Here is a 15706-nt window from a genome sequence, read left to right on the forward strand (position 1 = left end):
TTTCCAATGAAATTAGTCATTTTATTGACCATTTCATTTTTTTAAGATACATTTTTGTTGATTTTTAGAGAGAGAGGAAGGAAAGAGATAGAAATATCAATGAGAGAAGAATCTATCAGCTGCCTCCTGCACACCTCCTACTGGGGATCGAACCAGCGACCTTTTGGTGCATGGGTTGACACTCACCCACTGAGCCACACCAGCAGGCTATTCACCATTTTATTTTGATAAACAGATTTTAACCTGTAGTATGAAAATAATATTGAGAATTCAAAAATACAAATATAAAATTTTCTCTTATTCATTCATAATACAGGATATTTTCTCAGTATTTGCATGGCAAGCAAACTGACTCATACATTCAGAGTAATTCACTTTAGATTAAATTTTAAAGAAAATGGAAATACTTCTGTCCCTGGCTGGGTAGCTCAGTTGTATAGAACGTCATCATGATAGCCAAGGTTGTGGGTTTGATCTCTGGTCTGGGTACATACAAGATGCAACCAATGAATGCATAAATAAGTGGGACAACAAATCGATATTTCTCTCTCTCCCTCCCTCTTTCCCTTCTTCTCGCTCTCTAAAATCAATTTTTTTTTAAATTTATTTATTTTTTAATAATTTTATTTATTTTTTAATATATCTTTATTTATTTCAGAGAGAGGAAAGGAGATGGAGAGAGAGAGAGAGAAACATCAATGATGAGAGTCATTGATTGGCTGCAGCCTGCAACCCGGGCAGGTGCCCTGACCAGGAATCGAACCCCGATCGCCTGGATCCTAAGTTGACGCTCAACCTCTGAGCCATGCCTGGCTGGGCTAAAATCAATTTTTTTAAAAAAAGAGAGAAATATTTCTGTCAAAGTGAAACATTTGGAACTTACTATAGAATTAATTGTGGGGGAGAAGAAATTATTTTTTACAAATTTGCATATTAGTGTCAGAAGCATGTAGGCCTTAGAACCTGAGGTCTTAGCTAAGACCTTAGAGCTCCAGCATTTATTATGGGTCTAAACAAATCACTTAAACTATCTAAGCCTCAATTTCCAGCTATATACCTACCTCCAAAGTTTTTTGCAAAGGTTGAAATACTGTGTGTATCTGCACCTAGCACAGGTGTCTAGCCCATAGTAGGTACACAACAAATATTAGTGCCCTTTTCCTTTTTCTTTATCATTCCCCAGTTCCCTCCCTCCCTGATCTGTTAGCTAGAAAAATAAGGCTACACTAAATCACTTAATCATTTTCTCCCCTAGATCTAAACTGCAGAGGTAGAAAGCAGAAACCTTGAGATATGACAGGTAATTTTTTTGTCCTGGCCACAGATACGGATCGTCACCTGTGCTTATGCTACTTTATGGCTCTTGATTAACATATATTCAAAATGTTTCAGGCTGGCCTCCGAAGCTATTTTCTTTTGCCTAATTGTTTTCATTGGCAATGTTGGAGTACAGATTCTTGGGTCTAGGGAGCCATTTAATGAGAGGTTGGGGCATGTTTTCCTTTAAGTTTTTTTCAGAGTACTGAGCTCTTATGATTTGCTCTCACATGTTTAGGAAAAGGAATATTAATTTGCTGCTTATTAATTAAGTATTCTTTATTGAGCATTAAACTGTTTACTAAACTATTTGCTCTTCTTTTCAGTATTGGCTCAAATCAACCTTTTCCTATCAAACCACTTAGTGAATCAAAAAACCGATTGCTGGACAGTGAATCTCAATGGACAGAGAATGGATCTGAAGAGGGCACTGTCAGATCAGGTAATAATTGGCATCTGAAAACATTGCTTCATTTGGTTAAAATGAAACTTACTAGATTGAATTAATGTATAAAAATCAAAATAATGTGATTTTTAAAATACTAAAAAGGTGAAACTATTAAATAAAATATCATATATACACACACACACACACACACACACACACGGGATGTTAGTGTTTATTGGTAGATTTTATGAAGAAGCGGGTTGAGTGAGGAAGTGTAGTGGCTGCTGCTGTGTCTTACTCTGTTCACAGATGGGTTGTGTTGGGGGGGGTTTTTGTTACCCAGCCATGTCTGTCTTTGTCTCAGACATAGAAAGTTCTTTTGGTATAATATCTGAATAAAACTTAAGCGAGGTAAGTTCTGGTCAAGATGGCCGCACAGGTAAATGTAGTACTCAGAATCTCCCACAACCACATCAAAATTACAACTAAAATACAAAACAACTATCATTCACAACCACTTGAAATCTAGCTGAACAGAAGTCCTACAACTAGGAATATACAGAAGTAGCCACATCAAGACTGGTAGGAAGGGTCGTGATGCAGAATGGGCTGGTCCCAACCCACAGATGGCAGTTAAAAATTGGGAGGGCCCTAGCCAGTTTGGCTCAGTAGCTAGAGCATCAGCCTACACACTGAAGGGTCCCAGGTTCAGTTCCAGGCGAGGGCATGTACCTCGGTTGTAGGCTCGATCCCCAGCTGCGGTCAGGGCTCATATGGAGGCAACCAATTGATGTGTCTCTCCCACATCAATGTTTCTCTCTCTGTCCCCCTCCTTCGCTCCCCCTCCCTCCCTCCCTTCCACTCTCTCTGAAAAGCAATGGAAAAAATATCCTTAGGTGAGGATTAAAAAAACAGAACAAAACAAAACATTGGGAGGGATATATCAGCTGCAGTGGTCCCTCCTAAGGAGTGACAGTCCCAGCCCCACATCAGAACCCCAGCCCAGAGCTCCCGTGCCAGGAGGCGCAGTCCCCATAACTTCTAGCTGTGAAAAATAGTGGGAATTGTGGCTGAGTGAGACTGAGGGCTCCTAGTGTTCCAGATGTTCCTCTTAGAGGACTGACTTACTCAAATTCACCCTCTGAGCTCCAGTGCAGGGGCAGCAACTCGAAAGGTGACATATGTGGACACACAGGGAGGGACTGAATTGTCTGACTTCAGGGTGAAGGTTGGATGGGCAGCTTTCTCCCAGACAGAAGTGCTAGCAGAGGCCATTGTTCCTTTTCTGAGCCCCACCCCCTGGAGCCCCCAGGCGGACAGCATTGCTGAGTCACAAAAACCTGGCTAACACAGTTGGCCTCACCCTGGTGATTCCCTTAGACTCCCTACCCCCTTCCCCATTTGCAGGCCCACCCAAGCCCTTTCCAGTGGCTTTTCCATATAAGTAGCCTATTCTGGCTCATGCTTCAAACTTTCCTAAAATCACTCAAACAAGCAGCATCTGGCCTTTGCTTATCCCATACTTCTTGCTAAGTGGCTCCAGGCCTGGCATTAGTGGCAGCCAGCCTTGGTTGCAGCTTGGCTTCTCCTGGATGCCTCCAAGTAAGCACAAGTAGCAGTCAACTACAGATTGCTCTGTAGCTCATGCTCAGTGACCCTGGGCAGGGCACAGGTAGTGGCTGACCTTACACCTCTCAGGAGACCCAGAGCTAGTACACCCAGTGGACAGCAGCACCAGACCACCCTGGATTACAACCCAACCACCTCTATAAGCAACACACTCAAGTGGTAGAGTTGGCACGCACCAAAGCCCCACTGAAGCAATTCCTGCCCTATGGGATCAAGTCGTGCTCTGTGCCTCTGCACAGCAGCTTCTCCAGTTTAGTCAAAGCCAGTGCTTGCAGCTGGTCCTTGCAGCTGATCAGCCTGGGGATCAGTCCTTCCCAGTGACTTGCCAACAGCAATCAAGACTCAATTATAACAGGACAGTGCACACAGCCTACACAGGGGAGCACACCTGGAGTCCCCAGCTCAAGTGACTGGGGAGGCTGTACCACTGGGCCCTACAGAATACATACTACATAGGCCACTCTATCAAGTCCAGAACTTAGCAGCTCTACCTAATACATAGAAACAAACACAGGGAAGCAGTTAAAATGAGACAAAGAAACAGATCCCAAATAAAAGAACAGGAGAAATCTCCAGAAAAAGAACTAAATGAAATGGAGGCAATCTACCAGATACAGAGTTCAAAACAGTGATTATAAGGATGCTCAAGGAGCTTAGTGAGAACTTCAAGGATTTAGCGAGAACTTCAACAGCATGAAAAAGGACATGGGAATTATAAAAAAGAGGCAGTTAAAAGTGAAGAATACAGTAATTGAAATGAAGAATGAATTACAGGGAATCAACAGGAGAGTAGATGAAGCAGAGGGTCAAATCAGCAATTTGGAAGATAAGGAAGCAGAAAATATGCATTCAGAACTGCAAAAAGAAAGAAGAATTCAAAAAGAGGATAGTGTAAGGAACCTCTGGGACAGCTTCAAGCATACCAACATTCCATCATTGTGGTGCCAGAAGGAGAAGAAAGAAAGCAAGGAAAATTGAAAATCTGTTTGAAGTAGTAATGATGGAAAACTTTCCTAACCTGGTAAAGGAAATAGACATACAAGTCCAGGAAGCACAGTGTCCCAAACAAGATAAACCCAAAGAGGCCCACACATAATTACATCATAATTAAAATGTGAAAGACAGAGAATCTTAAAAGCAGCAAGAGCCCAGCTGGTGTGGCTCAGTGGTTGAATATCAACCTACAAAGCAGGAGATCATCGTTCGATTCCCAGTCAGGGCACATGCCTGGGTTGCAGGCCCTGTTACCAGTAGGGGGTGTTTAGGAGGCAGCCGATCAATGACTCTCTCACCATTGATGTTTCTCTCTCCCTCTCCCTCTCCCTTCTTTTCTCTAAAATCAATAAAACGTAAAAAAATAAATAAAACAAAGAAACAAGCCGTTAGAGACCTACAAGGGGGCTCCCTTAAGACTGTCAGCTGATTTCTCAGAAGAAACTTTGCAGGCCAGAAGGGATTGGCACAGAATATTCAGTTATAAAAAGCAAGGATCTACAACCAAGATTACTGTACCCAGCAAAGCTATCATTTAGAATTGAAGGACAGATAAAGAGCTTACCAGAAAAGAAAAAGCTTAAGCTTAAGGAGTTCATAACCACCAAAGCAGTATTACAAGAAATGTTAAAGGGTCTTCTTTAAGAAGAAGAAAAGACATCAAAAATAAGAATAATAAAATGGCAATAAATACATATCTATCAACAATTACTTTAAATACAGATGGATTAAATGCTGCAATCTAAAGACATATGGTGACTGAGTGAATAACATAATAATACCCTTACTTATGGTGTCTACAAGAGACTCACTTCAGATCATAAGGCAAACACAGACTGAAAGTAAAGGTATGGAAAAAGATATTTCATGACAATGGAAACAAAACAAAATAAAGAAGCTTTGGTATCAATACTTACACTACACAAAATAGATTTTAAACCAAGGGCAAAACAGACTTTAAAACAAGAGTTAAAGACATGGCCAGCAACTAACTCCACTTCTGGGTATTTATCCAAAGAAACCCAAAACACTAAGACATGCACATCCAAATGTTCATTGCAGTATTATTTATATAGCCAAGATATAGAAGCAACCTAAATGCCCATCAATAGATGAGTGAATAAAAAAGAAGTGGTGCGTCCTGGCCAGTATGCCTCAGTTGGAACATCATCCTGTACACCAAAAGGTCGTGGGTTCAATTCTCGTTCAGGTCACACATCTGGGTTGTGGATTCCATCCCCAGTTGGGGTGTATATGGGAGCCAATCAATCAGTGTTTCTCTTTCACATTGATGTTCCTATCCCTCTCTCTCTCAAATCAATTTTTTAAAAAAGGAATATATCCTTGGGTGAGGATTTTTATTTATTTATTATTTTTTAAATTTTTTAATTTTTTTAAATATATTTTTATTGATTTCAGAGAGAGGAAAGGAGAGGGAGAGAGAGAGATAGAAACATCAATGATGAGAGAGTCATTGGTCGGCTGCAGCCCACAACCTGGGCATGTGCCCTGACCGGGAATCAAACCCTGATCGCCTGGATCCTAGGTTGACGCCTAACCACTGAGCCACGCCCGGCCAGGCTTGGGTGAGGATTTTTAAAAAAATAGATTCCAAGATGGTGGTAGATGGAGGGAAAGCTACACAGACACTCTCCCTGGACCAAACTGGAATTACAACTAAAATATAGAAAAAACATTCTGAATAATCAACTGCAACTGAAGACAAGCTAGGGAGCACCCTCATAACCAAGGATGTAAAGCAGAGACCACAGAGACTGGTAGGAAGTACAGAGGTGCAAGAGGGATAGCTAGGTTCCCACAGGCAGTAGCTGAAATTACGGAAGGGATATCTCAGCGGGGGGGGGGGGGGGCAGATTCTCACTAAACCCCAAGCTGGGCTTCCCAGCCCAAAGCACCAGAACTGAGAAAGGTGCCCACAAAACATCTGACTGTGAAAAGCAGCTGGATTTCTGTCTGCCAGGGAGAGAAGGCTGGTAATGCAGGCACCCTCTTAAAGGGCCAATGCACAAAGTTTGTGTGCAGCACTCACCTTTGGCTCTGGCAGAGGAAGGCAGAGTAGACTAGAGCTGTGTCAGGAGAATCCAGGGATGCTGTAATGGGGGATAGAGCTCAGAGGCAGTTATCTGGATTCCTGTGCTGAGTCAACCCCCCATACTGCAGAGGACATCTTTCTCAGGCAGACATTTATCACCAAGCAGCCTTTGCCTGGGGGTCGGGGGAGCAAGTGCCCCACCCTTTGTGAACCTCTCCTCCCACCTTGTGGATTTTAAGCCTTGCCGTCGCCTATAGCCTGAAGCTCATTAAGAGACTGATAACAATCAGCCTCTAGGTGCTTTGAGTCTTTGCCTGATTTGCTTCTAGACCTAGGACTTGGAAAAGCAGACCTTGGTGCATTGGTCCTTTCCAAACTCACCCAGCCCCAGCAGAGGGAACCACAAGCTATGGGGTGCAGAAAACTTCAAACAGGGTACTGAAGGCAAGTCAAAAACAGTGCCTGACATTGGCCTGCACCAGAGACCTTCCAAAAGACTGGGAGTCCTAGCAGATCTACCGAATACATAGAAATCAAACAGGCAGCCAAAATGGGGAGACAAAAAAAAAAGCCCCAAGTGAAAGAACAAGAGAATTCTTCAGAAGATGAGATAAATGAAATGAAGATAAGCAATCTTTCAGATATAGAGATCAGAATACTGATTATAAGGATGCTTAACAGCATGAGAAAAGATATGGAAACTGTAAGTGACATAGTAGAAATAAAAAAACCATTGGAAGGAATAAACAGCAGAGGAAGCAGAGGATTGGATCAGTGAATTAGAAGAGAGGGTAGAAAAAAATCAGAGAACCAAAGAGAAAGAAAACAAAAAACAGGAGGACAGTTTAAGGGAGCTGTGGGACAACATGAAACATAACAATGTTCGCATCGTAGGAGTGCCAGGAGAGGTTTAAACTAAGCAAGGGTTAGAGAACCTGTTTGAAGAAATAGTGGCAGAAAACTTCCCTAACCTGGTGAAGGAAAGTCAGAAAAGTTCAGGAAGCACAGAGTCCCCAGCAAGAACCCAAAGAGGCCCAAGCCTGGACACATCATAATTAAAATGCTAAAAATTCAAGACAAAGAATATTAAAGGCAGCAAGAGAAAAGCAATCTGTTCCCTACAAATGACCTCCCATAAGACTGTCAGCTGATTTTTCTTCAGAAACTCTACAGGCCAGAAGGGAATGGCATGAAGTATTCAACGCAATGAAAAGTAAGGATTTGAAACTAAGACTACTCTATCCAGCAAGGCTGTCATTCAAAATACATGGTGAAATAAAGAGCTTCCCAGACCAGAAAAAAAACCCAAAAGCTAAAAAGAGTTTATCACCACCAAACCAGCAGCGCAAGAAATGTTAAGTGGGCTGCTGTAATGAATTGAAATAGAAAGAGAAACATAGGCATAAAATGGCAATAAATAAATACCTATCAATAATAACCTTAAATATAAGTGGATTAAATGCTCCAATCAAAAGACATAGGGTAGCTGAATGGATAAGAAAACACAATCCAAATACATGCTGTCTACTAGAGACCCACCTCAGAACAAAAGACACACATGGTGGAAATTTTAAAAAATAATAAAAAAACTTCTGGGTGACTTTAAAGAAGAGATTGACAGCAATATAGTCATAGTAGGGGACTTTAACACCCCACTGACTTTACTGGATAGATCTTCTAGACAGAAATCAACAAGGAAACAGTGATTCTAAATAACACACTTGATCAGATGGATTTGACATTTACAGAACATTTCACCCCAAAGCTAGAGAATAAGCATTCTCTTCAAGTGCACATGGGACATTCTCAAAGATAGACCATATTTTAGGACATAAAACAAGTCTTTACAAGTTCAAGATGATTGAAATCATATGAAGCATCTTCTTGGACATTTACACCTTTGAATACTATGCAGCTATAAAAACAAAGGATCCCTTTCCTCTTGGGACAGCATGGTGGGACCTGGAGAGTATTATGCTAAGTGAAATAAGGCAGTCAGAGGAAGACAAGTATCACATGATCTCACTCATATGTGGAATCTAATGAACAAAATAAATTGATGAAGAAAATAGATCCTGAGACATAGAAATGTGGAACAGACAGGAATCTCAAAGGGAAGGGCGGGGGGGTGAGGAGAGATTAACCTAAGAACTTATACGCATATGTGCATAACCCATGGACACAGACAGTAGTGTGGGGAAGGCCTTGGGGGGGGTACAGGGTAGAGGGGATCAATGGGGGTAAAGGGGGACATTTGTAATACTTTCAACAATAAAGATATATTAAAGCATAAAAGAGTGGCGCATATATACAATGGAATATGACAACCATCCCAAAGAATGAAATTCTGCCATTGTGGCAACATAGAGAGACCTGGGGGAATTGTGCTGAGTGAAATAGGTCAGAGAAATACAAGTGCCATAAGAGTTCATTTATGTGTGGAATCTGAAAAACAAAGTAAACAAGCAGAACAGGAACAGAAGCAGACTAGTAGATAACAGAATACTTTGAAGGTTCCCAGACGGGATGGTTGAAAGTGGAGGATTAAGAAGTGCAGTTGGTGGTTACAGAGTAGTCGCGGGGATACAGTCGGTGATACTGCAGTAACTGTGCTGTCAGGTGGGTACTAGGTTTATCAGGGGGATCACTTCATAAGTTATATAAATGTCTAATCATGGGGTTGTATGCCTGAAACTACTTAAATAAGATTATTCTTTAGGGTCCTAGCTTTTGTTTATTTGAAAATAACTTTTCAAAAAGCGTTATACTCCTTGATGCCTTATTATGAAATGATTTTACTTGAATGTACTTTAACCTTTTCTTGATGAGTTAATCACTTCATCAATCATGGATGTATTATAGAACAGTTGATATGATAAGATAGATGCGGACTTTTAAATCAGGCCTGGGTCTATAATATATATAATCTGGCCATTTACTAGTGTTATAGCCTAGAATATATCTGTGGTGGTTTTTAATAATAATAGTAATAACATTGTCATTATGTTCTTGCACTGTAGAAAAATAGTTTGGACATTCATAGGAATTTGTACTAACTCTAAGAAATACCCTGAAACTTCAAAACTCGTCAGATTTTCTGATTTTTTTTGTCGTTTTGGATTTTCACAGCATTTAAATCATTCTCTAAAATTGGTATCACTCGGATCATTAGATCCCTTGTGTAAGATCAAGGGAAAGATTAATTTTGTAGACTTCTTAGTTACTGCTGCTGAACATCTTTAAAGCCAATGGACAGTTTCACAGAAATAAGCATAAAACTAGACTTTCAGTTCTTAGCACTGCTTTACTTCCAGATGCTACAAGAAGACAAATGGTTGGCACCATTATACCTATTTAGTGCTTACATAAGAGTTGCGTTTACTTTAATCATCAATTTTGCTATTTAGCCAGCAACTTAGGTCATTTTTTGTCACATCATATATAATTATGTCCTTACAGGGACAAATAACCATGCTACAGTGACAATAAAAAACTGAGTACCACTTGTTCATAACCAACCAATTGAATCAGAACAAGGTAAGACCATACAAAGGTAATTTCCTTGAACAAATACCGTTTATTTGAATATTTCATGATCTCAAAACAATTTGCCATTCTGTTTTCTACTCTTTCAATTATATCAGCAAAATTAGGTAGTTCAGGAGAGGTTGGAAGATATCTGCTTAAATCCCATTTTCTTTACAGTCCTAGCACAATTTTAGTAAATATTTATTGGTAGGTTAGTGAAGAAACTAGTAAAAATTGTTTAGCATTGGTATATGGGCAGCTGACCTTTTTAGTTAACTGCGCCTTATTTATTAATTTATGAAAAAAAAGGTGACTTTTGCCCACTATTGAAATTTGATCCAGAGAAGAGTGACTAACATTAAAGGCGGAAAAAATACTTAAGGGGTTCGTTGATGTTATTTACTTTGTAAAAGAGCAAGCAATTTACTGTAGGCAAGTACATGGATGAGGTATTCTTTACCGTGTGTCCAGAAACAGGAGCCACAGAAGACAGTCCTGGTGGATCAGCAGTCTGAGCCCTGAGGGTAATGGCTAACCTTAAGTTGAACTACAGGGATGTAGTGAAGTCTCTCACACTAAAATTAAGGATAACAGCTGTCTGCAGTCAATCAGGATCTGAGCTCAGTGCTCAGTAATGTCTTGTGAAGGTGTTCAATTTTTGACAAACCTACTTAGAGTGTTTTAGTTACCTACTGCTCTGTAATGAATGCCCACAAACCTAACAGCTTTAGACAACACATTCATTACTGTAGTCCCTGTTGTCTCAGGCTAGTTTTTTTAAAAGGGTTGTCATTTGCAGTCTTAGGGAAGCCTCTGCTTCCTTGCATGGCATTTGTTGTGAGCATTCAGTTCTGTGCCAAGGACCTAGAGCCCTGGTCCAGAGTTACGCCAGAGCCTGAGACCCAGACAGAATCAGAACACAGGCACTCAGGCCAGGCTCACGTCAGGTGTGGAAGCTGAACTCTGAAGATGAACAGCAGGAGCACTTATGGTAGTCACAGTCCTGGTCAGTGCCACTGAGAACTGCAGTATAGCAGTTGTGCCTCAGTCCTGGCTTTGTTTCTTCTTACTATAGGCAGAATAGTGGCTGCCACTTATGGTGGTTGAGAATCCCCAGCTGAAGTTCCTAGAACTATTGCTGTGAGTCTGCCCTATATCCCACAACAGTCTTAGAAAGGTGTGGATAAAATGTCTCTTCAGATTATGTCCAAGTTAACAGTAAGGGAGAACCATGAGAATCTGCCTATTTTATATATACATAGATATATATTTAATCTTCACCTGAGGATAATTTTTCCATTACTTTTCAGAGAGAGTAGAAGAAGAAGAAGAAGGAGAGAGAGAGAGAGAAAGAGAGAGAGAGAGAGAGAGAGAGAGAGAGAGAGACATTGATTGGTTGCCTCCAGCAGGCCCCCAACCAGGGCCAGGGATTGAGCCTGCAACTGAGGTACATGCCCTTGACTGGAATCAAACCCAAGACCCTTCAGGCCGCAGGCCAGCGCTCTACCACTGAGCCAAACCAACTAGGGCTCTGCCTGTTTTAAAATGTTTTCTTGATGCTTCAGAGGAAGAAAGTGATATCCCTTATTTACTTCTTATAAAAATCATTATTATTACAGTATAGTAGTATTAAAGTATTTCTTTCCTATCTTGTTATATTAGTAGCTTTATACTTTAACCCACAGAACCATTTAATAAATCTTGTTTTCGGAAATACAAAAAATCAAGTTTTAACTAATAACACAATTGTTTCTGGTTTTATAGGTTTCTAAAAACATATTATGGACTGATATTTTCAGTATTATTTGCAAGAAAATCATCAATGGGATGAAATAATTGAACTATAACAAGATATATTTTTTCAAAAAGGACACCTTTGTACAGATCGCTGGAACCACAGAAGCGCTACTGCAGAGCAGGAAGCTGCCTTAATCTTAAATAAGTCCAGCATTGACTTACAGCTACAAATGTGACTTACTTTTACTTTGCAAATAACGCTTACCTGTTATAAGATGCTATAATATGTCAGATCACATGTTAACATGGCATATGTATTTTTTGATACCTGAGTTACATTATCAGAGTTGTTTCCTAGTGTCCATATGAATTATCACTCTAGAAACAGAAGCTAAAAACTTCTCTTAAGTGAAGTATATCTAGGCCAGTATGGTGGCCGAAACTGAATAATAATATCCAAATTACTGTTGCTTGTACTATGTAAGGAAGAGAAAATAACTGCTTTTTAAAAATTGGATGTTTGATCATTTATAATTACTGTTTTATACTTTTCAACATTTTTAATAAAGATTTTTTTTATTGTTGGCTATACAATAACACTCAGAGGGATTAAGATATCTAAATATAATGATTTAAAACATAGAGCACATTTGTATAATTCATTGAAGGCGTAGTTCTAAGCATTAATACAACAATATTGTATAGTGTTGTGCCCAAGGTTTAAAGGAAACTTGGCAGTATAAGAAATATTTTTGTTTCTCTCTGAGTTATATTTACTTTCTTGTTGAATTTTTATTAGTATACATGCAGGAAACCACAGAAGCACTTAGAAATATTGGACAAAGTAGGAATAGGTAGAAGTGGCTAGAAGAAAAGTAAAGAGAAAGATAGGCAGGCTGTTGTAAGTTGTTAAAAATATTTTCAGTTCTAAAGTATGTAGAATGCAACATGCTATTAAATTGACTTTCAAATTTCAATTTAGGTAATGATGAAAAATTACATTGAAACTTTTTACAGTAATCCTGTAACAGTTTAAACTGTTGCTTAAAATGCAGTTTGAACTAGGGTGAAACTGTTTAGCATAAGACTGCCCTCAGGAAAGAAATTTTAAGCTGAATAGTCATTTAAAACTTTCAGTCTCTTGAGAGGTGGATTCCACTCTTAAATGCAAAATACTAAATCTGACCTAACAGAACATCTTTCTGCCTAGACACATATCCTCTTTTCCTTTTGAAATCCAGTCTAAGTGGCAAGAATTGTTGCATTAATTATAAAGAAAAATACAGTATCTGTTAAAGGAGAAACAATGTAGAAATGTTTATCCCTGTTTATACTGTTCAGTCAGATATATGCACACAAACCAAAATAATTGATTGCTTACAGTCATGGATAGAGATAAATCTTAACCAGCATCTATAATTATCTAGGGTTATAGTTCTCTTACCTGTAACATGGGATTGAGAGGAGGGGGTGTTACCAATGAGTTGGACTGGATAACCTCTAACATTCTTCAGTTTCTGATTTTGCAAAATAATCTTTTCATTCATCCAACAAATATTTTTGGAGTACCTTCCATATGTCAAACAGTAAACTAGGGATAGCTCTATAATTTCCTAATGTCACTTACATTTTATTATTTTATTTTTTTCACATAAGTTTTATAGTAAACTATTTCAGGTTTATAATATATAGGATTTGTCTAATTACATTGGCTAATACTAATATTAGATTTTAAAAGGAAGTAACTTTTTTCCACTTCGAACCAAAGGAATGCGTTAGCTTTGAAAATATAGTTTGGAATACTATAATATGGATCTTCTACCTTTATTTCAACTCTGTAGTATTAATAATCTTGATTTTAGAAAATTTTTAAGTAGATTAAGTGAGTGATATCAGTTACCAACCAAAACCATTATTCATTTTGGCAATTTGTATATCATAAGGAAATAGTAAATGTTTTAAACTTAACACTTTCAGAAATGATCTGGTACTGTTTATGAATATTAGATCAGGATTTGCATGCACCTAATTAACAAGTGAGGGCACAATTTTCCCCCTTAACCTATTCAGGCACTTTTGTGATGTTGTAATCTCTCTCAGTTCTTTTAAGTTCTTTTATTTAACATAGTCTTTAGTAGCATAGTAAACACCTTTTCAGAAATTTTCATTTAAAGCCTTTTAATTACCTTTGGTTTAATTCATGGCCAATATTTTGCCACATTCTGAATAATATTTGGTGGCTAAGTTTATTCATACACATTAACAACCCTTCATCAGGGCCTACTGGTGTGGTGTGGGAATCAGGGAATGGCTGCCTCTTTGGTATTTCAACTGGTATTGATTAATGCTGTCAGTCTTTGGGGGGAAAGGTCAAAATGAAGCCCTGTGAAAATTTATTAGTACTGTCTTTGGTCCTTCAAACACTTGAACAAAATTATATTGAATTTCAGGTCTTGCCATTGCCATTAAAAAAAAAATAATGTGGACAGGAGACTTGATTTTACCTGGGTACAAACTTACTTGAATATATAGTCCCTGAGTCATCTGCCCAGTATCACTTTGCCAAACCAAAGAGCAGCTGCAGTAGAGTAGTTATTAAACAGGGACACGTTTACAGAGTTTAGTTTCATCTTTACATATGGGTGATTTAAAAAATCTTTTTACATATTTAATGGTTATGATTCAATGTGTCATAAGTTACTTTGTAAGATTAAATCAAATATGCAGTGTTTACTTGAATTTTATTTCTATTAGAAAGCAGATTTTGACTTTGTTTATAGGAGTGATTAAATTCAAGATTATCAGACATGTGAGATTTCCATTCAGTAAACTTTAAAGCAAATGTATATAGGATTTGCATATTTGAGGCACTGTGTAGACAGTGACAAATATGTTTAGCTTACATTTTCTTCTAGGACTAGCACTGTTATCATTGGAAAATACTTTTAATCTGTTATTAAGAAATTAATCATATTTTTGCATTTCAGCCAACATAAAGACCAGATGTAATAATACGTAAGATACAGGTAATATGTAAACCTGAAATCCCTGTGTTTCATGTAATCTGAACTATATTTTCCAATTTGAATTTAAAATGCTATATAGATTCAGAAAGGTCCATATTTTTCTAACAAGTTCACTTTGTATTATCCTGTTGGGTTGCATAAAGCAGCAAGGATTTGTATTTATATTAAAAGCTTGAAGAAGCCATTATTCAAGTTTATTATATTTGTACATGATTGCAGAGGAGTCTATGCCCATTTAAAAGAAAAGATGGACACTATTTTAAAGTGATCTTTAATCTTATTTAAACAGATTTGAAATACAGTTTATTTGGTTGTCTTTACTTACTGAGACCCATAAGTCTTGTATTTGTTTCTCATAAGTATAACCTTGGACCATGACTAATGTTAATTCTTTGCTTTTTCTTTTGGATAGCCTAACTACATTGACATGAAGGCTGAACATTTTAAACTTTTTTCAAAAATCATAACTTTATTAATAAAGAAATAAAAATAATGTCCTGTATTTGAAGTTTGTTGTTGTTATAAAGTGGTATTTACCAAATGAGAGTAACTATTATTTTGGTCATAAATCTGGTAAAATAGTGTTTAGTTAGAGATTTGGCTAATAATTTGGGGTAACCACATCTAAGACAGTGTTATTTGACTGTAACAATATTATAGTTTACCTAGACCAGAGGTATAGATTGCTTTATTCAAAAAGGTTTTAACTTAGCTTTTACTGAACATAATTTTCAATTCAGAAGTAATTTTTGGATCATAAGTACTTGCAAAACACTAGAAATTGTTGAATTGTGGTTATCAAAATTCTGAATAATAAATTTTATTTTATGTAGAATTCTTTTGTGGCATTTGTGTTCCAGTTCCCCTCCAAAGGGACAGGTTAATAGTTGAGGCTGCTGAATGAAAAAAGGATCTGAGAGAGAGCTGCTTCCCAGGAAGGGGCGGAGGCCAGTGGAGAGGAAGCGATCTTTGGGAGAGGGGAGGGTGCTAATTCAACACTGTTTGGCGTAGGAAGGATTAACAACTGAATGCCCA

At 38.2% G+C, this 15706-nt stretch overlaps 1 protein-coding gene across 5 annotated transcripts in view; it reads left to right on the plus strand.

The window, feature by feature from the left end:
* ZDHHC20 (zDHHC palmitoyltransferase 20) overlaps positions 1 to 15145 on the plus strand; it is a 77103-nt gene extending 61958 nt beyond the window's left edge. For 2 of the 5 annotated variants that reach the window (XM_081129511.1, XM_081129508.1), the window contains 3 exons: positions 1644 to 1759; positions 9840 to 9917; positions 11673 to 15145. In XM_081129511.1, the coding sequence (XP_080985637.1) occupies positions 1644 to 1759; positions 9840 to 9877 (154 nt within the window). In that variant the 3' untranslated portion in view covers positions 9878 to 9917; positions 11673 to 15145. The remainder of the gene's footprint in view (positions 1 to 1643; positions 1760 to 9839; positions 9918 to 11672) is intronic. The other 3 variants (XR_013998254.1, XM_081129509.1, XM_081129510.1) reach the window with 3 other exon arrangements.
* The last annotated feature ends 561 nt before the right edge of the window (positions 15146 to 15706 follow it).

The sequence above is a fragment of the Miniopterus schreibersii genome (assembly GCF_964146895.1).
Source record: "Miniopterus schreibersii genome assembly, chromosome: 2".
Classification (NCBI taxonomy): Eukaryota; Metazoa; Chordata; class Mammalia; order Chiroptera; family Miniopteridae; genus Miniopterus; species Miniopterus schreibersii.